Source organism: Micromys minutus (assembly GCF_963924665.1).
Source record: "Micromys minutus genome assembly, chromosome: 27".
Taxonomy (NCBI): domain Eukaryota; kingdom Metazoa; phylum Chordata; class Mammalia; order Rodentia; family Muridae; genus Micromys; species Micromys minutus.
In genome coordinates this window covers 41,327,230-41,338,374 of record NC_137962.1, presented here as the reverse complement: position 1 = coordinate 41,338,374, position 11,145 = coordinate 41,327,230, and the positions used below count along the sequence as shown (strand labels likewise).

General features: G+C 54.6%; 2 protein-coding genes across 6 annotated transcripts; one reads left to right on the top strand and one right to left on the bottom strand.

Annotated features, from left to right (window-relative positions):
* The first annotated feature begins 651 nt into the window (after nt 1-651).
* Nucleotides 652-7,991, top strand: KIFC2 (kinesin family member C2). Of its 5 annotated transcripts, XM_080939877.1 has the most exons (19): nt 652-765; nt 1,014-1,095; nt 1,226-1,374; nt 1,471-1,609; nt 1,718-1,863; nt 1,945-2,010; nt 2,103-2,231; nt 2,535-2,612; nt 2,723-2,837; nt 2,914-3,023; nt 3,612-3,720; nt 3,823-3,986; nt 5,854-5,958; nt 6,047-6,168; nt 6,266-6,389; nt 6,482-6,611; nt 6,694-6,950; nt 7,025-7,262; nt 7,763-7,991. In XM_080939877.1, the coding sequence occupies exons 1-19, from the start codon at nt 667-669 to the stop codon at nt 7,786-7,788; spliced, it is 2,388 nt and encodes a 795-aa protein (XP_080796003.1). In that variant the 5' UTR covers nt 652-666; the 3' UTR covers nt 7,789-7,991. The 5 variants fall into 5 exon arrangements, with proteins under 5 accessions (XP_080796003.1, XP_080796004.1, XP_080796005.1 ...); XM_080939878.1 differs by lacking the exon at nt 7,763-7,991 and having other exon boundaries at nt 2,538-2,612; nt 7,025-7,755; XM_080939879.1 differs by lacking the exon at nt 7,763-7,991 and having other exon boundaries at nt 2,774-2,837; nt 7,025-7,755.
* Nucleotides 7,992-8,140: 149 nt separating this feature from the next.
* On the bottom strand, nt 8,141-9,714 carry FOXH1 (forkhead box H1; the record flags this gene model as incomplete). Its single annotated transcript, XM_080939645.1, has 3 exons — nt 8,141-8,980; nt 9,076-9,180; nt 9,448-9,714. The coding sequence occupies 3 exons, from the start codon at nt 9,712-9,714 to the stop codon at nt 8,141-8,143; spliced, it is 1,212 nt and encodes a 403-aa protein (XP_080795771.1).
* Between the last annotated feature and the right edge of the window lie 1,431 nt (nt 9,715-11,145).

Below are 11,145 nucleotides of genomic sequence, written 5' to 3'. Positions count from 1 at the left end.
TTAAAGTAGGCTGGCCCCAAACTCACTGAGATTTGCCTGCCTCTGCCTCCTGAGCGCTGGGAGTAAAGGCATGAGTCACAACCTATGGGCTTCAGTACAGGTTTGCTGGAGCTCAGGGATAGGGAAGGGTCCAGGGTCTGAGCCGGGGATGTAGGCGGGGCTTCAGGGAGTAGGATTGGCTTCGAGGGGTCTAGGCGGAGCTGTGAATCGGGACGGGGTGGGGCTTCGAAGGAGTGTTGCTTAGCTGTGGGAGGGGCGAAGTTATGACCGAAGGGAAGGTCTGGGCGGGGCTGGGTCCGGCTCCCCGGGAGGGGTGGAGTCTGGGCTGGGCTATCGGGGGTGGAGAGGTTGTACACCTGTGCCCTGAAGGCTCGGTTCCCATGCGCGTACCTTGTTGGGGGTCTCCGCGGGATTCCCAAAAGAAGCTAGACAGTGGTTGGAGTTCTTTGCGAAAGAGAGACTAAAAAAAGCTTGATAGGGCTTTAAGTACAGATTTTGCAACTCCTTCGCGGTCGCCCCTCAGAGTGGGCCCTCCGCCCGTGGAAGATCGTCCGTGGGGGCGACCGCCGCGAGCATGCGCATGGGCACTGCGGCGGGCGGGTGCAGAGACCTGGTGCGGGGACGCGGGGCGGCGCGAAGCGGTGCTCTCTGCCGCCCCGCGCCCCCATGTACGCCTTTTACTCTCTGCTCATCTACATCTTCTACAGTCTTTTCCGCAGGGATGGCGGTGCTGCGGCGGTCTCGGACCCCGGGGACCCCACCCAGGTGAGCGGAGTGGGCCTGCATCACGGTTAGTTACCACCATCATTCTGAGATCCGGTCGTGGCTGACCTGTGCAGCTTAAATCCTTAGGCACTGGCTCTGGGAAATAGGGCTGTTCAGAGACCAGTATTGTCTCTGTGTATAGGTTGTGGGGTCAAAGACCTCGGCCCCAATCCCTTGGTCCATTTCAGAAGCGAAAGAGTCGCACATGCTGCCAGCACCCTTACTTGCACCCCATACTCTCTTCTCAGAAAAGCGGCGACCAACCTAGGGGTCGTCGCCGTCCGGATCAATTCACGTCAGAACTGTGGACCGAGCTGAACAGCCTGGCCGGTAGGTGATTGCTGAGGAAGGGTCTGGGGGATTCCTGCAGTTGGAGTACTGTAATCTCACTGGGAGGGACCCCCCCCCCCCCCAATCTAGTGATGCTGAATGCCTTTTCCTTCCTCACTTGGCCTCGAAGGCTGCTCAGAATCTGAGGATGGCCAGAAAGGAGCGGAGGGTGGAGCAGCTGAGGTGTCACTGGAAGAGGCACTCATGCGCCTTGCTGAGTTCCTCTCCCTCCAGTTGGGGGCAGAAGAGAGCTGCGGGAAGACTCCTGACCTGGGCAAGGTGAGCAATACCATCTCCAGCAATTTATTCCTTTCCCTAACCTCTGTGGTCCTCACATCCCCAACTCCTCTGCTTTGGTTCTTACTTCCTTCACAGCCTGGCGAAGTCCCCCCTCTGTTGACAGTAACAAGTCAGCTCTTGGCCCTTCTGGCATGGACACGGAGCCCCCGGGGGAGGCAGGCCCTGCTCCAGGGGACTCAGCCAACCTGTCCAGTGCAGCCCTCCACTCCAGATGGTCTGTAAAGAGTATAACCATCAGTGGAAGGAGAAGGGTCTATCAGAACTGGCTCTGCTCTCTTTGCCAGACATTTCCTCACTTGTAACTGGGCTCATCCCTCTCCAGGGTCGCTGTCACAAGAAGAAAGCTCCTCTCAGCCCACTCCCATCCTGGATGAGGTACCAAGGGATGAGACCCAGGAACATCAGCCTCCCCCATTGGAGGAGGAACAGAGAGTTTGGCAGCGGTTGGAACAGCTCATTCTTGGACAGGTAAAGGAATCAGAAATGTCAAGGACTGGGTGGGTGTGAGATCCAAAAGGGGATTCTATCCTGCCCCTGACTCCTCCACAGCTGGAAGAGCTAAGACAGCAGCTGGAGCAGCAGGAAGAAGAGCTGAGTAGACTTCGCCTGGGAGTGGTGAGGCTCTGGGGTGGGCGTAGGGAGGGATGGGAGTAGGAAACAGGCTGAACAGTCATCAGGCTGGCCCTGATGATATCCCTCTCTGTTAGGGGGTGACAGATTCAGAGAAAAGAGTTCAGCACCTCACACTGGAGAATGAAGCCTTGAAACAGAGCTTGAACCTTACTCGGGACCTCCTGCTACACTGGGGGCCCGGACCACTCACCAGACCTCCCCAGGTACTCTGCCATTTGTCTGTTATAGTATCTGCAGGTTCCTGTACACCTGGTACTAAGCCACAGTACCTGAACCGCCCCAGGAATTGTGTGTTTGCTCTAGTGGGGGCCATCTCTAACTATGAACAAAGTCAATCCACCACCCCTGTTCTTGGACTCAGAATAACCCCAGGAAAACAGAGCAAAGAGCCTGGGTCAGGAAGCCTTGTGTGGAGTGGGTACTGTGGGTTTAGCCATTCCTGTGTTGGCCTGGGTCTGTGAAATGGAGCCATAGAGTACTCTTTCCATCTGGTTCTCACTCTCTAGGAGGAGGCAGGAGCACTGTTGGAGCTGCAGGGCCAGCTTCAAGAGGCCCAGGACACCACGGAAGCTCTCCGAGTCCAGGTGGGCTAGGGCACCTAGGGATAAGGAGGGATGGGAAATCGGGAGGGGATGTCTGGGGCAGGGCCTGGTGCCTGTTTCCTCAGTGACAGAAGTGGGGTTGGGAGGGACAGCTGGGGGTACAGGAGCTGCAGCTGCAGGGCCTTCGAGGGGCCCTCCAGCAGCTCCAGCAGGAGACAGAACAGAACTGCAGACAGGAGCTGCAGCAAGTCCACAGACAGCTGGCAGGTAAGGGACGAGAAGGTGGCTTCTGGGAAAGCTCCGAAGTTGGCTTGTTTTCATCTCAATGGCCTTCCTCCCCTAGGACTTCGGGCACGGATGGCCAGCCTTCGTCAGGGCTGTGGGGACCTCCGAGGACTGGTCAGCACCTTTACCCAGAGTTGTCAGGGCTCCCTGAGTGAGGCTCAGGGCCAGGTCAGGATCCCTCCCCTCCTAGTACCTTTTCTATAAGAAGTCTGCTCACTGTCTGTCCCAGGGGAGCCTCTGTTACTTCCCTTCCCATCCTTCAGAAGCTGCCTGTACCAGTGGGCCAGTTGTTAACACTTTGATCAGAATAATTTTTGAGTAACCCAAAGTGTCCTGATTTCTCTCTCTCTGTCTTTTTTTTTTTTTTTTCTTTTGGTGGTAAGGGAATTGAGACAGATTTTTTTCTCTGTATATCCAGGGCTGTCCTGGAATTCACTCTGTAGATCAGTCTGGTCTCAAACTCAGAGATCCACTTGCCTCTGCCCACCAAATGCTGGGATTAAAGTGTGTGCCGCTACCACCCGGCTGTGCCCTCATTTCTGTATTGTGAAAATTGACAATTGCTGGGAAGCCCAGAAGGACAGATGATTGGATGAATATTCCTGCCTATGATTCCTAGGTTCTGTTTTAAACCCACTGAATGATGGCCTCAGGGCCATATCCACTGAAAGTTGTATGCCACTACAAATGATTGTTTTGCTTTCAGCACCATACTTTACTAGGACACCTGGACACCTTCCTTTGTTTTCCTCAAAGGTCTCCTGGGCCCTTGGGGCTCTGTCAGCTGGAAAGGCTAGGACTCAGCTCCCAGAAGGGCACCAAGCACCCCCAACTGGATGCTCAGGGCGACTTTTGGAACTCAAGGGTGAGACTGGCTTTGGGAGTGGAGCCCCAGTGTCTACAGAAAAGAAGAGCTCTCTATATTTCAGGGCTATGGGGCAATATGCTGATGTGGTCCCCAATGCAGGGAATATTCGTGTTCTGTGTCGGCTGAGACCAGCTGAAGGGAAACCTTCCAGCCTGGTGAGCGTGGAGCCGGGACAAGGGGGAAGCATCACCACATGCTATCGAGGGCGCCAGCATCGCTTTCGCCTGGACTGGGTCTTTCCTCAAGATGCCAGCCAGGAGGAGGTGACAGCTACCATTGCATCTGTCCTGACCCTTCCTCAGAGGTCCCTGGGTCCAGAAGAGGCCCATTCCCTCTTCCATGCCTGTCTGGATACTTAGATGGTGGGCTGGGCTCCGTCACGGAAGGGAGCTACTAAAAGTCCTGGAGGCAGGATTGGCTGCCCAGCTGAGTGCTAGGGAAAGTGAACCTATCCAAGTGAGTTACTGCTCACTGGCTGCAGAGCACTGATGGTCCCCAGTGGTGAAGACAGGGCTATGACCCTGTGGGTGGGAGCTCGGAGCCCCTCTGCCCAGGCTTTTGCCCATCTGGGAAGGCAGAGCCTCCTCTTGCTTTGTGACCCTAAAGACAGGTTATGTGGGAGCCCCAGTGCTCTCCCACTGTGCTACTCTGATCCTACTCTTCCCCTTTTTTCTGGCTAGACACCAGTGGAAAAGCAGTCTACCCCAACTTGTTTCATACATGGTCTCCACTTGCACATAAACTGTGCTGCGGGAGCTTCTGTGACTGAGATGTGGGTTCAGAGCTGATAAGGGATTAGGTAAGGGACAGAGCAGGCAGTGAAGACCTCAGGCTACCTGCTGCTCTCCTAGAGACTGTAGTGTCTAGCAGGGACAGACTCACCACTGACTGATTTCCCACCTGCCTCTGTCTTTGTTCTACTTGCCCCTGGCATCATCTCCCACCCCAAATTGCAGCCCTGTACAGCTCCCTAAACTTTTCTGCTGTGCTTTGGGCAGCTTGCACTGGGTGATTGATCTAACAAACTGGACCAAACGTATTCATGAAGTTTCTCACCTGTATTTTCCATTTTTGCACTACCTAGCCCTGGCCTTTTTATCCTCACTCTGCGAATGCTAGACATTGTTTATATATATGATCATCGATCAGAAGTGACAGCCAGTCAATCTTTAAAGACCTTCTCATATGAAAGTTGGCCATGTTTGGCCAAAAGGCTATTATTGTCTCTACAATAGTTCTGTCCAACAAGTTGAACGTTTCAGCCTCCCACGTCTTCCTCAGCTGCTTCTTCTCCAAGCCTGGTTTCTATAGCCCTTTCTGGTCATTATTTCCTATACCCACAGAGGTCCTTCTTGTTTGTTTCTTTTTCACCCTTTAAAAAAAAAAAAGACTTATTTATTATATATAAGCACACTGTAGTTGTCTTCAGATACAGAGGGCATCAAATCCCATTAGGGATGGCTGTGAGCCACCATGTGGTTGCTGGGAATTGAACTCGGGACCTCTGGAAGGGCAGTCAGTGCTCCTAACCGCTGAGCCATCTCCCCAGCCCCATCATCTGTTTTTAAGATAGGGTCTCACTGTGTATCTCTGGCTGGCCTGGAACTAGCTATGTAGACAGCCTGGCTTCAAGCTCAGAGATCTGCCCACCCCTGCTTCTGGAGGATAGGGATTAAAGGCATGCACTGCTCCTCCCTGTTCATGTGTTATTGTTTTCCCATCTTATACTACTGGGGTTCCCCAGCATGCATTTCCATTAGTTGCCATAGACAGGAATGATCCAGAAAAACATAGAAAAGATGGTATAGTACTTGGCTTTCAGTTACCTCAGGTTTTAACCTGAAGTCCAGCCCTGGCATCTAAGCTCTTGACTATTGCTTTCCCCTACCCCAGGGCACCCTGGACTTCCTAACCGGCCTCCAGGACTCTGCACTGTCCGCTAGGCTGCTGTTTTCTGTTAATGCTCCCTCCCTGCTGGTTCCTAAGGCAGCTGCTGTATGAAGGAAGGGAACCACTTCTCAGGGGAGCTAATACTTTGCTCACATTTGCTGACCGCACTTACTACCCTTCCAGGTCTTGAATGGGGAGGAAGGACTGAGAACACTTCTCCCACCTGTTTTTCATCCCCAGGTCTTCAGGCAGCTCGAGCCAGCTGTGTTGTCCTGCCTCCAGGGGTACAGTGTCTGCATCTTCACTTATGGTCAGACTGGGACAGGGAAAACCTACAGCATGGAGGTAGGTTGGAGCTCGCACTTGGGGTGGGAGGAGGGGAGACTCGGGGCTTTGTATGAGAGTCCAATGTGGTACTGCACACTGTCCTCAGGGCCCACCTGAGGACCCTGGCATAGCTCCTAGGGCACTGCAGTTGCTGTTCCGGGAGATGGGGACTGGAGGGCACCACCATGTGACCCTCAGCATGGTGGAGATCTACAACGAGGCAGTCAGGTCAGGGATGCGTGGGCGGCGTTCTTCTTGCCCCTGGCCCAGCGATCTGCAGCCACCTTTTAAAACCCATAGAACTAAACCCACCCTCTCTCACCAGGGACCTCCTGGCTACAGGGCCCCCAGAGCGCCTGGTAGTGAGGCAGGGACCTGCAGGGCAGGGGGGAATTCAAGTGGCTGGCCTCACACACTGGGATGTTCCTAACCTGGAAACCCTGCACCAGGTAAGGCTGCCCTGCAGGGCCCATGTCTGCTCCCACCTAGAGGCAGAGACCATATATATATACCAGGTTAGTCTTGATGCTCTGCTCTCCAGATGCTGAGTCTGGGGAGAAGCAACCGAGCTACAGCAGCCACTGTCATGAACCAGCACAGCTCACGCTCCCACGCCCTAGTTACGCTGACTTTACGTGCAGCGTCTCCACCTCGGGCCCAGGGAATCACAGGTACCACTGGCTGAGTTTAAGTCCTGCTGACTTTCCAGCTCTCTAAAGGTCTCACTGCACACCCAGTTCTTTTGCCCTGCAGGCACACTGCACCTGGTGGATCTGGCAGGATCTGAGCGGGTGTGGAAAGCCGGAGTCGCCAGCCCCGTACAAAGAGACCCGAATGGCGCCCGGCGTCTGCGTGAGGCCCAGGCAATCAACCGCTCCTTGCTGGCGCTAGGAGGAGTCATGGCCGCGCTGCGAGCTCGGAGACCTCATGTGCCCTTCCGTGACTCACAGCTTACACGCCTGTTACAGCCCGCGCTCGGCGCGGGCACCACCGCAGTTCTCCTGCTGCAGGTGGGTCCCGGGCCTAGTGCAAGCCTGGGTGCTGCCACCGGGACTGTGAATGAACGAGTTCCCCTCTCTTGTAGATCTCCACGAGGGCGGAAGATCTCGGGGAAACCATCTGCTCGCTCAAGTTCGCCGAACGAGTGGGTCAAGTGGAACTGGGGCCTGCCCGGCGCCGAAGAGCCCCACGCTCTGGAACCCCTTCTTCTCTCAGTACTGACACCCCACTCACTGGAACTTCCTGCACCCCTACACCATCTCCTGGCAGTCCTCCCAGTCCCAGCCCCAACAGCTGTTCTGGGTTGACTCTTGGACCTCCAGGTGACCTGCCTCCCTAGATCTGGGTCAGAGCCCTTGGAACTGGGTTTGAGAACATCCCTCTGCGGGCAGAGGCAGCTGTGAATCCTATATGCTCCCCCTCAACCCCCTCCCCTTTCCCAGGTCAACCTTTAAACAAAAACTCTGGGGCCTGAACTGCCCCCAACAGAGTCCTACAGTTTCCCTCTTCCTCTTCTTGATCTGGCCGGGAGAATGTTATGCTTTGAGAAAGGATTGCCTCCACCCTTCCACCCCCAGCTGAGCCACAGGCCCTCAGTTCCCTCCTTATCACCGTTTGCCCTTATCACAGCACACAGCAGGGGAGCCAGAGCTGCAGGAACCAGACCCCAGACCAAGTGGTTTCTCAAGTCGCCACCCTGCCCCCAATATCAGACTTGGAAGTAAAATGTTGTAAATTTCTTTACTGTTAATTGCTCCCCTACTTCCATGACACCAAGTCGTGTATGGCCCAGTCTTTCATTTTTTAACTCTTTCCCTGAAAGGTGCTACCTTCTACCCAGGCAGTTGAGAGAGGGCAAGACTTCAGACCGGACCCACCTTCAGCTCTCCCTCCCCCAGCCTGGAGCCAGAAGCCCAGCATGATGACAGAGGGCCTAAGAAGGTGGGATCGAGAGGAGGCTGAGCCCCCATCTCCAGATCTGGTCCCTGCATGTGAGAGTGTTAAAGGCATGGTTGGCCAGATCTTCCCTATCTAGCAGAGGCAAACCCCTTTCTGGAGGAACCTAATTAAAACTGTAGGTTTTCAGCAAGGCTGTGCCTGGTGTTTTAAAGCCGTTGCTATGGACATGCTCCTAGCTCTGGTTCATCAAAATGATATCCATGGGTGGAAGAGAGAAGCAGACCTTGTCTGCCTTAAAGTATTACAAGCTGTACCAGGAAAGGAGCCAGCCTGGGGCAGGAGCTGCCAGGTCTCTAGGGTGGCTGACCCACACATCATAGATGCTCTTGTTGGGTGGTACTCCCTGAAAGAGGGAATCTAAATCACAGAGCAGGTCCGGGGACCCTTGGGATTCAGTACCCACGCTCCAGTAGGCTGGGCTGGCAGAAGATGGGCACCGGGGACAAGAGGTGGGGGGTAGCGTGGCCACGGGCATTACTACATTGGGCGTGTAGATGGGTAAGTAAGAGGTGGGTAGCTGTCCCCACAAGGAAGCTCTGCTTCCCCTCCTGGACATTCCCATGGAATCTTCGGAATTCTGAAGTAAGCGGAGGGACCAGGAACCTTGATCTGGGGAAACCAGAGAAGGCCTGAGTTCCCCTTGGGAACTCTCCCCCTCTATTCTTGTGGGCCCAGAAAGAGAGCTAAGGGGCCACAGAGGCTTATCAGAGGAGTTAGAGGATCCAGTGCCCACCCCGTCTTCCCCCTTTGACAAGCTACCTGCCTGAGCTGGGGTGCTCTGTCTAGCTAATCCATCCCAGCTAGGATTCTGGGGCCATGTGGATTCTTTCCCAGGGTCCCCTAGCAGGGACTTGATGCTGAAACCCTCCCTAGATGGTGGTGGGGGACTGGGTGGGCGATAAGGCTGGCCATGGAGGACGTAGGGACTCAGGTCCTTGGCGAATGCTCTGTGAGTGCCCCGGCTCTGCCATCGACGGCACATGGCAGTGTTCTGAAGGCGCAGCGCCTCTGCAGGAATCAGGCTCACATCCACCGCCCAGAAGTTGCCTTTGGCCTGGGGCTTTGCAGGGTCCTTGGGTACCTAGAGAGTGGTTGGCTTGGGTGTGGCTGTTCTACCCAGGGATCAGGGTTTCCAAGCCCATACCACCCCCAGGATTCGATCATCGACCACCCCACCTTACGGAAGCACCGGTTAGAGGAAAGGTTGTGGCGGATGGAGTCCTTCCAGCCCTCATAGTCATCCCTGAAGAAGGGGAACACTGCCTGGACCTGACGGATAATCTGAAAACAGGCAGTATTTGGTGCGGTGAGGTGGGGATTGGAGGAGTACCCTTTCCCTCACCTACAGCCGACCCCGGGGCATCTCTTCTAGGGAGACAGACTTCTGTGCCTGAGGGCAGACAGAGGGTGGGGGTTGTGGGAGAAGAGTCTCCGGACTGGTCTCACAAGCAAGGATAAGTGGATTAGGCAGAGGTCAAAAGTGAGCCTACAGTAAGTGGGGATCGGGTCTGGGATAGTTGTGCCCCAAAGCACGAGGGACTCTCTCACCTGAGCCAGTTTTAGTCTGCGGAAGGGTGCGGCCTGAATTACCAAGGCGATCATGGCTAGGTAGGTGTAGGGGGGCTTGTCATGCCGTAGATATCTCTTCTTCCTCCTCTTGGGGGTCTTCGCAAGAGACTCGGCCACTGGAGGCCTCAGCTGAGAGTTGTCGCAAGGCCCCATACAAGGGAGGTAGTCCTGGGCCGGGGTCTGGACTAACTGGGGGCCCTGGGTAGTCAGACTGTAAGTTGAGGCTGGGTCCCAGCCTGAGGCCATGCTGGGACAGGCAGGCCAGGCCCTTTCTTTATCATTCTGATGAAAGGGGGAGGGGTGAGAGAAAGAGGCGGTGGGGGAGGGGAATGTGTGTGGGCAGCCACAATTAGCAGGTTTCGGTTAATCTTAGAGGGAAGGGCAGAAAAAGATTCCAGTAGGGACTTTTGGTGGCCTCTGAAATCTGTCTTCACTCCCAGGTTGCCTTTGGGTGCTTGGGCATTCCCTATAATCTGGAAGGAAAAGCTCTTGAAACAGGTCTACCCCAGGATACCTTATCTGCCCGGGTCAGGTCCCTAGCTCCCATTTAACAGACGGGAAGTGGCTTCTCCAGCCAAACTACCCTGAGAGGGTTGGAGAATTCCCAGGAGTTCAAGAAAAAGCAGTCAAAAGAAGTCAAGCCCTAGGTAGGGGGTCTGCTCAGAACTTGATGGGGCTGGGGGTGGAAGGGCATCAGACTGATAGACTTTCTGTACCAAAAAGGAATAGTCTGTCCCCAGAAACAAGAAGAGGATACAGAGACTTAAGTGATTTTTCCAGGAGTATGCTACAGGTGACGCCCATGTAGGCACCTACCTCTTCCTTGGACATCTAATTGGTGGCTCTTTCCTTGGGCCCAGTCACCATTTGTGTTCTAAACTTTACCCAAGTTCTCCTAGCTACTACAATGGGCAGGTTTGCATTGAGGGTCTGAATCAGAGCACTGACAACCTTAGTTGGTGTCAGAGACAACAATCCAAGATCTCACTAAAAAGCTTTTGAGAATTCATCTTTTTTCCATGAAGCCCCTCCCCATCATACCATCAAAGGACTGAGACCCTTGCTGGTGCCAAGAACGGTACAGTCATGAGTGCAGGAGGGAGTGGGGACACATACGGAGGATGAACACAGTGGGACTTCACTTCCTCTGACAGTCTACCCCTGGCTGGGTTGTGATCTTATCTCAGATTCTTCTTTTTAGCTCTCACCAGTCTTCCCCTGGAATCCTATCACCTCCAGCTCCTCTGCTTTCCGTTCTCAGGGCTCTAGCTGAGAGTTCCTGTGTCTCACCTGGCTACTATTCACTAAAGTCATTCTCTCCTGCAAGTCTGAGGTCTCCCTTTCTACTGGTTCTTTCTTGCTTCCAGGTAAAGCCTGACTCCTTGATCTGACATTCAAGGCTCCTCATCCTGGCTGCTTCTCTCTGACCACAGAGTCCCAGGGTCCAACCATCACCCAAACTACTGCCTATCCCCTGGTATTCTCTGCCCCCGCTTCGACCAACGATGCCTCGGCTTTGACGGATGGAATTCTACCCTTTTATCAAAGACTAGCATAAGTAAAGATCATCCGTTCCGGGAACACCTGAACACTTGCCCTTCCCGCCCTACTCGGGATGTCAGGGTGTTCTGGCCACTGAAATAGAGCACGGGGTGGGGGGGGGGAAGGCGGAGGGGG